Here is a 14940-nt window from a genome sequence, read left to right on the forward strand (position 1 = left end):
GTGGTTAACTGTACCTGGCTTTGACCATTGGGGTCACCTACACAGAGAGCTCTTCATCCAGAGGAGGACAGGAGGGAGCGTGGGTGGGGCCCTGGCATGGCTAGGCTGGGTGCTGGGGAGCCCTCTCCTCCTCCAGGGCAGGGACACTGTGAGGACAGCTGAGGGAGCATGAAGGACAGGCACGTGGGTAGCTTAGGCAGTGGAGGGTAACTGAGTCAGCTCTGGCATCTAAGCAGCTGCTGGGGACTGTGGTCATATCACATGCTTCCTCCGCTCTTAGCTCAAGGATCATCATGCAAGGGCCCCTGGACATCAGCCTGGGGAGAAGGCACAGCTGATGCTGAGGGGTGGTGAACGTGGATGTGTTGGAGGCTGACCGCACCTTCAAGTACCTGCCTCACTTCATCCGTCACTGCCCTGGGGTCTAGCTTCTACCATTGGCCTGCATCATAAGTAAACACGCCCACGGCTAGAGCTTCACCCATGACATCTGCGCTTTCTCCCTCCAACCTTACAGACCTTGCCAGGGTTCTGGGCAAAGCAGAACAGAGGGAGTGGTGGCCCCCCACCCCACCCTCTTGGCTGTGGGTCACCAAGACAGCCTGGAAGGACACAGTGGGGAGGGCAGGGATGCAAAAAGACTGCCTTCCACTGCAGACCCTTGGCCTGTCCTCCAGGATGCCACCTTGAAGAGCAGCTTCTCAGGCCAAAGTGGTATCCGGTGGACAGAGCTCGATACTGGGGACTCTGCCATATCTCCAGCTTGTGTGACCTTGACAGGTCTCTGACCCCCCCAGGGGAGGTCTGTTTCCTCTTTTGTGAACTGAGACTGGGAAGTGTATACCTGCATGGGCCATCACCTAGAGAAAAAGCAACCCCAGGTAAAAGTTCTGGCTTCCAGTGTGGCCCAGGCTTGGCCCCACCAAACTGGTTCTCTCCTTCCTTCTTTCTGCCTGAATCTCCTCTTGGGCAGTGGGTCCACCTCCCCTGGGGGTGCATTTTTCCATATGTTTCCCTCCAATGACCTTTTTGAAGGACTAAATGGTAACAGCGTGAATATCCATGTCCACCTCCACCCCTCAGCAAGCCGTCCTTGGCTGCCAGCTCTCAGATCCAAGGGCCTAATTGCTTTGGTCAGCTGCCTTGCTCAGCCTTTGATCACGCTGCTTGCTCACTCACGAATCTGGAATCTCGTCAGGTGTGAGTACATCTTGCACCAGGCTGAGTGACCGGAATCTCTAAGAGTCTGCAGGGACGAAGCAAGGCTGCCAGGCTTCTCCCCACCCCGCCCCATCCCTGCCCCACCCAGAGCACAAGACAACTTTCTGCTCCTTCTTGCACAGTTATGGCAACCTTCTGCTCAGTCTGCTACACCTAGGGAGCACCCTAGGTGTCACCAAGGGTGACAGCTGTGCCAGGGGCACCTGTTCATCTGCCCTTCCATTCTTCCACCTTGCAAGTGCAGCTGCTCACAGGTTCTTGGGAACAGCACCACTCTTAATCTAGGTCATTTGGGTGGGATTGACTCCACTGCCCAGTTTGGTAGGTGGCCCAGGGCTCTGCCACCTTACCAGACACACAGAGTGACTAGCTCAGGAAGGGAATGGAGCCAGAGTCAGGCCAATAGCAGCCCTTCTCAGCACTTGTGATGGGAGGATTCAGAAAGAACTGCTCTCCTCTCTTGGAGGGAGGATGTAAGTAGGGGCTTCCATTGCCTTGTGATGAAAGAGCCCACGTAAGAATGACTCTTGCGTGGGAAAACAGAGGGGAGAGATGGAGAATGCCTGACATAACGTAAGCACCTGGGTCTAGCTATGCCTGAAGCCAGAGTATTAGAGTATTCTCCCTCTATCCCTCCCTTCCTTCCTCCCTCCCTTCCTCCCTCTCTCCCTCCCTCCCTCCCTCCCTCCTTCCTTATTTTCTTTTCTGGTGCTGAGGATAGAACCCAGGGCCTCATAAATTCCAGTCACGTGTTCTACCACTGAGCCACACCCCAGCCCCCATGCTTGAGCTCTTAAGTTCATGAGCTGTAAGTTTCCTGGTTGCTTAAATTCATTTAGCCTTTGGTTTCTAGCCCTTACAACCAAAGGAACACTAACTAAAACTGTCTGTGTCTTCATTGTTCAGTATTTCCTTTTGAGCTAGCAGCAATGCCAGGTTCTTAAAAGGTACTCTGTGAAATCCTGATGAATGAATAAAAGAGTAATGTTACCCAGCACCATAGGCACAGCTGTGTTCTGGGCAAAGCTCTGCCGCAATGACTGAATTACAGGCAGCCTAACTGAGCAACCTGGTTCCCATCTCTCCCAAAGCCCAGGGCACTGCTCAAGACTGGCTCCCCTCTGCCAGTTACATAGTAGGCCTTTATAGTTAGCCCTAAAAACCCCTTCTTAGTAACCCCAGCGCCCCTGGCACTGCTGGCAGCTCTCTCTCCTTTTGATCATTTCAGATGATCTCAAACAAAATATAAATAAAGTACAGCCTAGCCCCACCACTTCCTGGCTTGTGAGACCTCAGGCAAGTTGCTCACTGCTCTGGGAGTCCACTTCCTCACCTGTCAAATGGGTACAGTTGCTCTGTTACTTGGCTGGGTAGTGTGCACGTGGCGCCTGCATGTGGCCGGCACTCTGCAAAAGGGCCCCGGCCATAGCTCAGGGGCGCTCCTCTCCTTGCAGGTCCCCTGTGAAGGAATTTCTTCTAGCTCTACCTTCTAGTTTTCTGCCATCCAGACAGCTCCTTCTCAGTAACAACACGTCCCCCCCAATTTCACAGCAGTTCAGTTTTGATACATGTTTAATTGCCTTTGTGCAGCAAGCTTGCCTCTGGAAATTCTCATATATGCTATCAGCTGGTGCCTCTTTGATGGCACACTTATTGATCCCCCGATTAATGAGAAACAATTTGCTTGTAAGGAGCGGTGACACTCTCTCCCCAGACAAGTCACATGGAGATGATTAAACGATCACCCAGGTGTTTGGTGGCACCATGCAGCCTTCCAGCAACGAAATGAAAACATCCTGCTCCCCTGCATTAATGAGGGTAAAAAGCCATGGTGGTCTAATGAACACAGCTCTCTGCAGTCCTAGTGTGGGGCCACTCTGGGACAAGGGAGACAGGGCACTGAGCAGCTGAGAATAGAGGACATTTCTGGCCAGTCCTGGAGAATTGACTTGGAAGTTCCCCACTGATAGTGGGGTCACTTCACCAAGGGGTATTTGGAAACCTGCTTGAGTGTAGTCATAGATACTGGGGAATTCTGTAATGGGGCCGGTGGGTAGGGATGCCAAACTGTAATGCATGGGACTATCCTGTATCACACCATGTGTCACCAGGGTCCCTCCTGAGTGCACACAGTAGGCAAGGGCTTAATCCACGTTCAAGAAGACGTCCTCTCAGACTCTTGCTTGCAAGGTCCCAAGCCCACTCCCATCACAGAGAGACAGGAATTAGCACTGCCCCCTGCTTACCAGGTCTGATATGTAGCCTGCAGGCTTCTTCTGTTTGCCTTGAGCTTCAATTTGAATTTATTCCCCACATTTTCAACCTCAGGAGACTTCACAGCACAAATGCAGATTTCCACCTTCCCTGCAAGCTGGGAGGACCTGGACCCTGGGGGCAGCACTGCCACAAACCACTGGCCTACAGAGCAGCATGTACAGGAGAATCCCAGGTACCCCTGACCCGACTCCTCCAGCTTTTTTCACAGTCCGGCCTTTGATTTGCAAACCCAGCTTAGTGAAAGGTTCAGGCACTGAACTGGAAATGAACTTGCTCAGCGTACAGAGGAACGGAGGCCTCGAAGCCTGCCTCTCTCAGACCACACCAGCTGTTTTGACCTTGCTCACTACACACTGCACTGCTTACAAGCTCTGTCAAGAACCGGCCCTCTGGAGACAGAAGCGCCCCACCTTAGCTTTACACGACACCCTGACCAAATTCAAACACAAATGTAAACCCAAGCCACTTTGCATAACATGGCATGATGACAGGCTCAGGTTGCCAGGGCCTATCAAAGCCTGCCAGGTGCAGCATGGCCTGTTTGGGTGGCTATTGCCTAGGCCCATCCACACACCTTTTCCTGACAATCCCACCCCTTCAGGAACAGAAGCAGGGGGCAAGAGGTGAACAGTTTGCTAAGCTCAATCAAAAGATGCAATTAAACCAGTGGATGGAGAAGCAGGAGCAGGGCTGGCAGACAATCTTCTCAGCTCTGACTGGAGGGCACTCTGCACCCCATTCCTACAGGACTCAGGGCCCACGTGCTGTTAATAAATCTAAAAGATTTTTATTTAGCCAATAGCAAGGCGTGTCAGGCGGCTGCATCTTACCGGTTCCTCTGCTGAAGCAGTATTAAATACTCGTCATGTCTCTCATCGAAGTCTGTCCCCATTTCCTCAGTGTAAGCCTGCAATGAAGACAGCACTGTGATAGCGGATCTCAGGAAGCCTTCGCTGAACCAGATGCTGCACACACCGGCACAGGCGACCAGGAGGTGGAATCCAACCCTGAAGAAGACCCAGCTCCCCAAGCGCATTCCTCTGGCAACCAGTGCCCCCAGAGGTTGTCTGGTGGCCCCATAGGTCTTCGACATGCTTGGCTTTAGTGATCTACGAAAGGAGATGGATTCCCCAGCCTCACCACTGCTCCTTCCTCCTCTGCCCCACAGAGTCCAGGGCTTGAACTTTAAAGATCTATTTTCTCAGTACTCATCAGTTAGTGATTACAACTGTCATACAGCACCAGCTCAAACCACCTGCCTGAGTGGATCTCTTGCTTTTCCACTGCGAGAGAGATGCATGCTCACTATAAACAGCACGATCCTTATGGGAACATATGACCCTAAGAGCAAAAGCCCCTCCGGAGTGATACTGGGGGTTCTGCACCTCTTCCACAACATGGTTCTGCATTTCCTCTGGGGCATCATTCAGCTGCACCTTCCAGCTTACTGGGTTCCTTAGATGCCCTGAAGGTTCCTTTGTGTACCTCTTGGATCATGGGGCCCTGGCCTGGAAGCACAATCAACATGGTGCTTCCCCCCAGCCAGGTGATTCATTGGTTTTGGGGAGAATGTAACTCAAATCATCCCTGGACTCTGCTGATCCTCTGGGCGAAAGAGCTGCTCTCTCCTCTCGGGTGCTGAGCAGGTGTGATGCAGGCCTGGAGCTAAATGAGAATGAAGCTGATACAGACAGCATATCTGGCCTGGCACAGTGGCTCACGGCTATAATCACAACTACTTAAGAGGTAAAGATCTGGAGGGTTGTGGTTCAAGGCCAGCCTGGGCAAAAAGCTTACAAGACCCCATCTCAACCAGTAAAAAAACTGGGGTGTGGTGGCACATGCTTATCAGCCCAGCTAGGCAGGAGGCTGTAGGTAGGAGGATCAAAGTCTGAGGCTGGCCCCTGGGCAAAAAACACAAGACCCTACCTGAAAAATAAGTAAAGTAAAATAGACATGGCTGGGCTAACAGAGTGGCTCAAGAGGTAAGACAGCCTACCTAGCAACCATGAGGCCCTGAGCTTAAACCTCAGTGCTGCCAAAAAGAAGAAAGAAAAAAGCATGGCTCAAGTGGTAGAGTGCCTACTTAGCAAGTGCAGGGCCAAGTTCAAACTTCTCAGTACTACGAAAAAAAAAAGCAGATTGAAGAGCTGGAGAGAGGCAGATTGTAACCACACCAGTCTGCCCGGTCCACCATGCCTAGACGCTAGCATTTTCCAATTATAATATTTCCCATTTACTATAGATATGTCGGGACAGAACCTCATGTTTTTCAGTTGCCCCAGCCACCAACAGCTCCCATCCACTGCCCCAGTTCCCTTCCCTGGTGTCTGCAGGACTGGGAGGGCCTTGTATAGGACTGCACAGCTCTGCGCCTAAGCCTTATCTGGCTACCCTTCCTCCTTTGCCCTCAGTGTGGATGCTCAATATCTATATATTTGTCTCCCTCTCCCTCTCCATCTTCACTTCTCCTTCTGATTACCAAGAATTGGGGCCATCTAGATGGGAGCGCAGACAGTCACTCATAGTCCAGGGCTGACAGCCCATTTCCTGTAGGACCCCAGGTTCTTGCTGTGTGCTTACCCTACCCAGGGCCTCACATATGCCATGCAAGCACTCACCACTGAGCTACATCCCAGTGCCCAAACCTCTGAACATGACTAGGGCTTTCTGCTAACTAAGCAGGCTAGTCGGGAAGCGAGCAAAAAAAAAATTGTAAGAATTTTTAAAAAACAAACTATCAATAGCTGTCCCTCTTCTTTGGCTTCCTGATATGCCCACAGAGGTTCCTCTGGCTTCCCTGGGACTGAGCCCTGGCTCCCTGAGTGTGAGTGAAGCATGTGAGCCCAGCCCTTGGATTACTCTTGGTTCCTTCCAGAATAACAACACAGATAGCATTTCCATACACATTCTTCTCTTTTGATCTTCGCAGCAGCTCCTGAGTGGTTATTATTACCTCATTTAAGATACAAGGAGATTCATCCCATACATCTTCCTGGAACACGGATCTGACTCCATGGCAATTTACATACCCATCTTGAAACATTAAGGTGACTGCTGCTGTATTATAGTACGGAATAAGACATTTCATGGCATTTTTAGAAGAAATGTGGACTTCAAAGAGATCTATGTTTGTGCTGGGCTGTCCTGGGCTCTCACTTCCAACCCTCCGGGGATACATCTACTCTCCTCTACCAGGCAGCAGGTATCACCACAGAAACTTAAAGAACAAGGTCATCAGACCAGCCGCACTTCTCACAGCCCCTGCTTCTCAAATGCTGGGGTGCACAGAAATAGCCGGGAACCCTGGTGCAATGTGGCTTCTGACTCAGTGTGACTGGGAAGGACCTGGTGCATCTCTAGCCCCCTCCCAGGTCATGCCCAGGGACACACTACCGTTTCAGCAGCAAGACCCTTGACCAGCCAAACCCATTCCTCACTTCAAAATACTACCATCTCCAGTCATGGGGTCTCTGAACTTGACTTGAGAACAACATGAACCCTTGGAGTCCAGGCCTGGCTTCACGTCACAACACTGCCACACGTTTATCTGTAAAATGGGAGTAACAAGACAACCTATCTGCTTGGACTTAAGGTTGCTCTTGTTTAGATGTGGTTTGTCCTTTCCAAAATTTATATTGGAATCTGGTCCCCAAGACAATAGCACTGAGAGGTGGTCAGACCTTTTAAGAGGTGTGTAAGCTGGGCTCACGCCTAGAATCCTAGCTAGTTGGAGACAGAGATCAGGAGGATCAAGGTTTGAGGCCAGCCCGGGCAAAGAGTTTGAGAAACCTATCTTGAAAATACCCAGCATAAAAAAAGGGCTGGTAGAGTGGCTCAAGTGGTACAGTGCTTGCCTAGCAAATGTGAGGCACTGAGTTCCCCTTCCCCCCAAAAAAAGAGGTGTGGAGGTCATGAAAGTGATGTTGCTCTCAAAGGACCAGATCAATTCTTGTAGGAGTGAAGGAATTCTCAGTGTCTCAAGACTGGACTAGTTACTGTGCTGTGCAACTGGGTAGTTTCAAACAAAGCCAGGCTGCCTTTTGTCTTTTTTCCTCATGTGCACTTGCCCTTCTGCCTTTCACAATGTCATGATGCTCTTGCCAGAAGCTGCCACTGTGCTTGAACTTCTCATGAACCAAAAAAATGTCTTTTCTTGATAAATCACCCAGTCTCAGGTATTCTGTTATAGCAACAGAAAAGAGACAAAGACAAAGGTCAACATAGATGGGATGCAACACAGTGAAGACGTCTTAGTAAAGCACGCAGAGTTTACAAAGTTTCCAGGGGACATTCACAGAGCTCTAGTACCAGAATGATCTATCCTAGCCCCTCTCTCCCAACCTGCTCCCTTAACCTTTCAATTCTCTTTTTCAGAAATCCAGCCCCACTTGGAGATCCTCAAAGGCCCAGCTCAGTTCCAGTCTCCACAAAGCCTTCCTTTGTATTCTTGCCCCCCTCACTGCTTCATTCTGAAACCCTGCAATTACGATTAAATTATGTACACTGCACAATAGGATATCATTAAGTATTTAACTACGTGCACACACACGCACACACACATATGTACCGCTCGCTAATTAGCCGGGGATTTGGAGACTTTGGGGTGAGCCCTGAGCTCTATTTACTTTCTGTGAGCCTCAGTTTTCTCATCTGCAAAAAGGGGATATTAATAAGGTCTCACAGCAATGCTCTAAGCATCACCAGGGTAAAAGTGGACATAATTCAAGATTTTCTTTTTTGTTCTTGGTTCCTCAGCTGGCTCACAAATTCCTGGAGGACAGACCTGCAGTGGGGGAAAGGGAAGCGCATCGCCCCAGGAGTCTGGTGTCCTGGGCTCCAGGGGGCTTCACTGCAGTCCAGCTCTATGGTGACAATAGCCAAGTCTGATTAAGCATGTTCTCTGTGTCAGGCCTGGGATTACCATGACTCCTTTCCATCCTAACTCAGCTAACCACCACCACAACCCTGGTCTGACCCCAGGGACTGCCTCTCTCTGGCACAGAAGGCTTCATTTTGCAAAGGTGTGGAGGTTTTATTTCCACATTTATACACTGAAGGGTGAATACTTAAACCATCCAACAATGAGAGAGAACCCTGTATAGGGCCAAGTTCATTATCACGGTTTTTCACTAACATTTGTCAGGTGCTTGCCATGTGGCACATGCAATAGTGATTTACCAAAGCTCTGCCCTGGTAAATATGCAGACACCTACTTGGCTGGGCAAGGCTGCACTGCACAGCCCCCATTCACACTGTGTGCTTGTGAATGGCGCCCCCTGCCCTTGTGTCATAGTGGAGCTGCACTGCCAACAGTCAAGCAACGACAGCCAGGTCAGTAGTCCCACATGGGCTTCTGAGAACACTCACACAATGACTGTTCTGGGAAGAGTGTCTATAACTCCATGGGCTCCCAAAGCACTTGGGACCCAAAAAAGAGACAATTTATAATAAAATGTACAAAATGCAACGCCACAGGTCTGAATGGGACCAAGAAGGTCTCTGAGGGCACGACCAGGTCCTAATCCTTGGTGTCACATTCAAAGCCTCGCTCCTCCCACTCTACCTCACATCAGTTCCAGATGAAAACTACTGTTTTCAGTTGCCCCCCCACCACCACACACACACTTATGGTAGGAGAGGGATACTGAATTTGAACTCAGGGGCTCATGCTCATTAGGCAGGCCCTCTACCACTTGAGTCGCATTCCAGCCCTTTTTGCTTTAGTTATTTCTCAGATAGGGTCTGGTGCTTTTTGCCTGGGCTACCCTTAGACCATGATCCTCCTCCTCTCCACTTCCGAGTAGCTGGGATTACAGATATGCACCATCATGCCCACCCAGCTGTCCCCCTCATCCACGGTGGATGTATCTCCAGATTCCTGGTGACACCTGAAACCCTGGAGAGTGCCAAGCCCTTTAGACACAGCACTTTATATCTTCTCTGTCACATCTCAATCGCCAACATCACTACTCAAGTGCTCTAAGGCCTTTATTAAGTAAAATAAGGGCTACTTGAAGACAAGCATGCATGATACTATAACAGCTGACCTAAAAACTGAGACGACTTCTAAGTTACAGATGGAGGTAACGTAGAGAGTGTGGTGATTGCTGGACAAAGGGATGATTCACGTCCTAAGCTGGAAGGAGTAGGAGGGTATGAGATTTCATCACATTACTCAGAACAGCATGTCATTTAAAACTTGTTTCTGGAATTGTCCATTTAATATATTTGAACTGCTGTTGACTAAGATAACTGAAATCACCCAGACAATGAACCCTCAGACAATGGGGCCTGACAGATCCAAATCTGGCTACTTCTCCCCCATCTCAAACTCCACTCTGGTACAGGTCCCCACTGGCCTCCTGTTCCTTCCTTGGTCCCTGCAGTCTTGTTCTCCTTTTTTTTTTTTTTTAATTTTTATTTTATTCATATGTGCATACAATGTTTGGGTCATTTCTCCCCCCTTCACCCCGCTCCCTCCCTTACCACCCACCCCACCCCCTCCCTTACTCCACCCCCCGCCCCCCGCTCCCTCCCTTACCCCCCCCACCCCTCGCTACCAGGCAGAAACTATTCTGCCCTTATCTCTGATTTTGTTGAAGAGAGCGTATAAGCAATAATAGGAAGGACCAAGGGTTTTTGCTAGTTGAGATAAGGATAGCTATACAAGGAGTTGACTCGCATTGCTTTCCTGTGCATGTGTGTTACCTTCTAGGTAATTCTTTTTGATCTAACCTTTTCTCTAGTTCCTGGTCCCCTTCTCCTATTGGCCTCTGTCGCTTTAAAGTATCTGCTTTAGTTTTTCTGCGTTGAGGGCAACAAATGCTATCTAGTTTTTTGGGTGTCTTACCTATCCTCATACCTCCCTGTGTGCTCTTGCTTTGCCATGTGCTCAAAGTCCAATCCCCTTGTTGTGTTTGCCCTTGATCTGATGTCCGCAGATGAGGGAGAACATACGATTAGTCTTGTTCTCCTTGCTGTGGCCAGAATACCTGGCAAAAGTAAGTGGAACCATGTTGCTTCTTGGCTTGAGACCCACTTGAGCTCCTGTCCCACTCAGAGTGAAGGGCAAACCTCCCCACCAGTGGCCATAAGGCTCTGAGCCTCTACTCCATCTCTGGGCCACCTCCCACCACCTCACTCCTCACACCGACCCTCAACACCCATCCCCTCTCACTATAAGCCCCTGCCTCCTTCCTCCTGGGATGCTCTCTTCCAGGAACCCACCTGCACTCCTTGCTTCCTTCTCTTCTCAGTGAGGTCTTCCCTGTTTGAACTTGTAAGCTGTGCACACCCTCCCACACAATCTCAATAGCCCCACTAACTCAGTGTCCCATTTACCTTCTTTTTTATTTATTGGGATGACTTTACACCAGAGGAAAATTCTATGAAGGCAGAGGGCTCTGTTTGTCTTGTTTAGTGTCTATTCCAAGCCCCCTAAACAGCAGCTGACATCCAATGGGGTTGTCAATAATTACTAGTGAAATGAATGGACACACTGGGGACATTGGAGCTAGAATCTACATGTGGCAACACTACCTGGGGAAGGTATTGCAGGCAATAGACCAGCATGTGAATGTGCAAAGGTTTGGGGACCTGCACACATGAGCAGCTCATGGGCTGGCCAGGAGCTAGTGTGGCTAGAGTGACAGGTGCCGAGAAGGCTTGAGTCACGGACAGCAAAGGGTCTAAGGACTCCAGGTGTGACAGAGAGGAAGGACAGAGAGAATTGTCCTTCCATATTCACCCTCAGTACTGGCCCCAGGATTTTCTCAATGGCCATATTATTAACTCTCCCCACGGTGAGAAACTGGAATTGGGAAAGAACCCATTATGAACCAGTTCTACTTATGGACATTGGATGGAGGCCAGCATATTAGAATTCTCCTAGACATGGCTGATTTGGTGAGTGCTAAAGCCTGAGCTGTGTGACAAGCAGCTGGGAGTGCAGTGTGGGCTTCCCAGGCTGACAGCTGTGGCCCACACCCTGTAGACATCAGCCCCCACAGAAGATAATGACTTAGAATGGGCTAACAAGGAGGCGAAGGCTGTGAAGACACTGTGTCTGAGGCCACAGATGGAGGTCACATACCCAACTCACCCATCCCCCCCCAGTGCCTCTCTAGCTCTGTCTAACTGAGGGACAATTTATCAGTGATAAGTGAATGTTCTGATTATCATGTAGCATGGGGAAAATAACACTCCTAGGCCAGGCATGACGATGCATTCCTACAACCCCACTGCTTGGGAGGTGGAAGCAGAAGGCTTATGGTCTAAGGCAAGGCACTGGGCAAAGTTATGTGAGACCCTATCTGGAAGACAAAGCAAAAGGACTGGGGCATGGCTCAAATGGGTAGAGCGCCTACCCAGAAAGTGCAAGGTCCTGAGTTCAATCCCCAGTACTGCCAAAAAAAAAAAAAAAAACAGGGAAGGAAGGAAGAGGGAAGAGAAGGAAAGGGGAAAGAGGAAAGAAGAAAGAAGAAAAGAATACTCCCATCCTGCAGTGCAGGTACAGAACTGTGCATTTATACCATCTAGAAAGATGCCTGAGCTAGACTAACGGACTCAATTTATGCATTGGTTGGCAATCCTGAAAAAGGCCCTATCTCTTCTCCCCTGGAATTATATGAGCTGATATGAGCTGAGAGCTGCCACAGAAGAAAGGAAAAAGTCATTTCTTCACACACAAGGCAAGAAGTGAATTTTCATTGACTTCTGGGCTCACCATTATGAGCATCCTCACATGTTCCATGGAGAAAACTGCCCAAGAGGGACATAACACAGAGAGAGCAGAATTGAGAGCAATCAGGGACCAGAAACGTTCAGAAAGCAGACCCTTTCAATTACAGTTAACTGCTGTATCCAGCCATGCCTGAAGCTGGCACCATGTGGATTTTTCTGTCACATGAACGAATACATTTCTTTCTTTATTCAAGCCAATTTGAAGTGTGTGTGTGTGTGTGTGTGTGCGTGTGTGTGTGCAATTTACTATTGAGTTCAGGATAGCACAAAGAAGAACGAATACTCCACTGGGCCTGAATCTAAAGTCTGGACCCTGTCCACAGGCTCAGATAAGCATTTAGTAGAGAGTTAAATGGCAATTTAATGATTTTATTTTTGGTGGTGCAAGGGATGGAACCCAAGGCCTCACACACACTAGGCAAGTGTCTACCACTTGAATATTCTCAATGGCCCTTTGCCCACAATAAGATAACCTACATGTATGTATCTTATGGTATGAAACTTCTACCCTTCCTTCCAAACCCATGTGGGTATAACTCCTCTGATCCCCCAGTGATCCTGCAGCATCCTGGTCCTGGGTGCATACTGGTTGAACACAAAAGGCCAGCTCTGCACCTCCTTTCAACTACGCGTGCTCACGTATCAGAGAGGCTCCCATCCTCAAGAAGCAACACAAACACAGCATTCAAAGTGCCCATATTGCAATCAGAAGCCAAGTGACAAAGACCTAAAGCAATGCTGTGACTACCCCCTAGAGGTGGAACGAAACAAAACAAACACTGCAGGTAACACTTGGATCTCTCCAGCCCTGGGGCGGTGTTCTAACGAAATCTGGTGCCACATGAATAAGCAAGGGGAGAGTTTGGAGAAATTTTTGAGTATCTTAAACTTTCATCACCACCTTCCTTATTCTGGACCACTACTAACTATTTCTAGGACTGACCTTGCTTCAATCTCAGGGCTTCTGTTGTTGTTTATTTGTTTGTTTGCTTTTGGTGGTACTGGGGTTTGAACTCAGGCATTTATGGGCACTCTACTGCTTGAGATACACCCCTCACACTTTTTACTGACTGTTTTGGAGATAGTGTCTCTCTTTTTGTCCAAGCCAGCTGGGTTGAGATCCTCCTATTTTATGCTTCCTGTGGTGACTGTGATGACAGGTACACACTACCACACCCATGGGATCTCATAAAATTTTGCCCCACACAGCCTGGAATGTCAATCCTCCTGATCTTTGCCCCTTAAGTAGGTAGGATTACAGACCTACCAAACCAACCTGGCTTGGCTTCAGGGTTTATAGAGCACTCACACATCCAGAATCTATGATTTCTCCTGTGCTCCAGGACACTGCATGCTGTATTTTTATGAAAATTTTTTCCCTCATAGTTATCTAAGGAATCATTTTCAGTCCCTACCTGATGGAAAGAATTAGTATTTCTTTTTATTCTCAGAAAAATCTTCTTGTAAAACTGCTATGTGCATTATAAATTATCTCCCAGACTGGCAAATGGAGATTTAAAAAATCTTGAATGAGTTTTCTTTAAAAAGGAAACTTTTATATTAATGCTGTAAGAGGGAAATCATTAGCACCGCTGTAAATGGAAGGTACCTGCAGACACAGTGCATACGAATGTACTAGGAGATGATTACCTGCCACCTACAGGCAGTGGCGGGATGCGAGCTGCAGGCTGGGACTTCACATCCACCCAACCTTGTGCAAGGCGGGGCCCATTTCACTCTATAACCTCACGCTTTCCTTAGTAGCTACTGAACACCTCCTCTGGCCAGAGCTGACCTAAGGTGTTGGGGACACAATACTGAGCACGCAGTTCACACTGTAGCGAAAGGAGGCAGATGATGTTAAAAACGTTAAATATACAGTATGTCAACTGGTGACCAGTGCTCTGGAGACCAAGATGTGGGCAGGAATGTGGGAGGAAAGGACGGAGAGGCTGTGTCTGTCTCTTTGATAACGTGACATGTGAGCCAGGAAGGTGGCCCCTGTGACAGGAACAGCAAGGGTAGAAGCCCAGGATGCAGCATGCTCAGTACGGGTGAGCGAGGCAGGAGGTGGGAGGAATGGGGGACAGGTGGTCCACCATGTCTGCCTCTAGCCACCATGCAAGTGGCAAGGAGGTCTTTGACCTTACGCTCATGTGTCAGAAAGCTATTGTCAGAAAGGAGGGTGTGGCAGACCTGCTATTGCTCACCCAGTTTCAAGCAAGTCCTAAGCTGGGGAGGGCTGAGAGGATTAGAAGTGTTGCAAATGGCCTATGGTAGAAGGTGAGACTGGAGGAAGGGCGGAGGCTGACTTCATTAGTGAAGTTACCTGCTGAGCCTCTCAGTCCTGCAGGACCTGTCCCTGGGCCTGACCGGAAGAGAGGCAACCAAGGTGGCACTTTCCCTCTCCAATCTCCAAGCTCAGTATTGTCCAGCCTGATTTGCATCTGAGACCTCTCTCTTCTAAGGGAATGAGCCTCCTTCCTGATCATCTATCACTAAGACAATTCCTATTCCCACCATCAAACAGACAGTTGTCTGAACTGATGCACACACAGGGGCTGCCTGCCATCGGACCCCAAGTGGGGAGGGAGATGAGGCCCCTTCCTACTTATCCCGCTGATGTCTGATGGCCAGGCACTGGGCTATGGGGCTGGAGGCAGAAAAGAAGGCATGTGTGGCCACCCATCCTCCCTG

General features: G+C 49.3%; 1 protein-coding gene across 8 annotated transcripts in view; it reads right to left on the reverse strand.

The window, feature by feature from the left end:
• The window catches only part of Katnip (katanin interacting protein), a 160821-nt gene that overhangs the window by 108338 nt on the left and 37543 nt on the right, over nucleotides 1-14940 (reverse strand). For 7 of the 8 annotated variants that reach the window (XM_020181975.2, XM_074059830.1, XM_074059829.1 and 4 more), the window contains one exon: nucleotides 4329-4405. The exons of the other annotated variant lie outside the window; for it this stretch is intronic. In XM_020181975.2, the coding sequence (XP_020037564.2) occupies nucleotides 4329-4405 (77 nt within the window). Of the gene's footprint in view, nucleotides 1-4328; nucleotides 4406-14940 lie in introns of those variants that run through there. 8 annotated transcript variants of the gene reach the window in all.

Source organism: Castor canadensis, chromosome 17 (assembly GCF_047511655.1).
Source record: "Castor canadensis chromosome 17, mCasCan1.hap1v2, whole genome shotgun sequence".
NCBI classification, from domain to species: domain Eukaryota; kingdom Metazoa; phylum Chordata; class Mammalia; order Rodentia; family Castoridae; genus Castor; species Castor canadensis.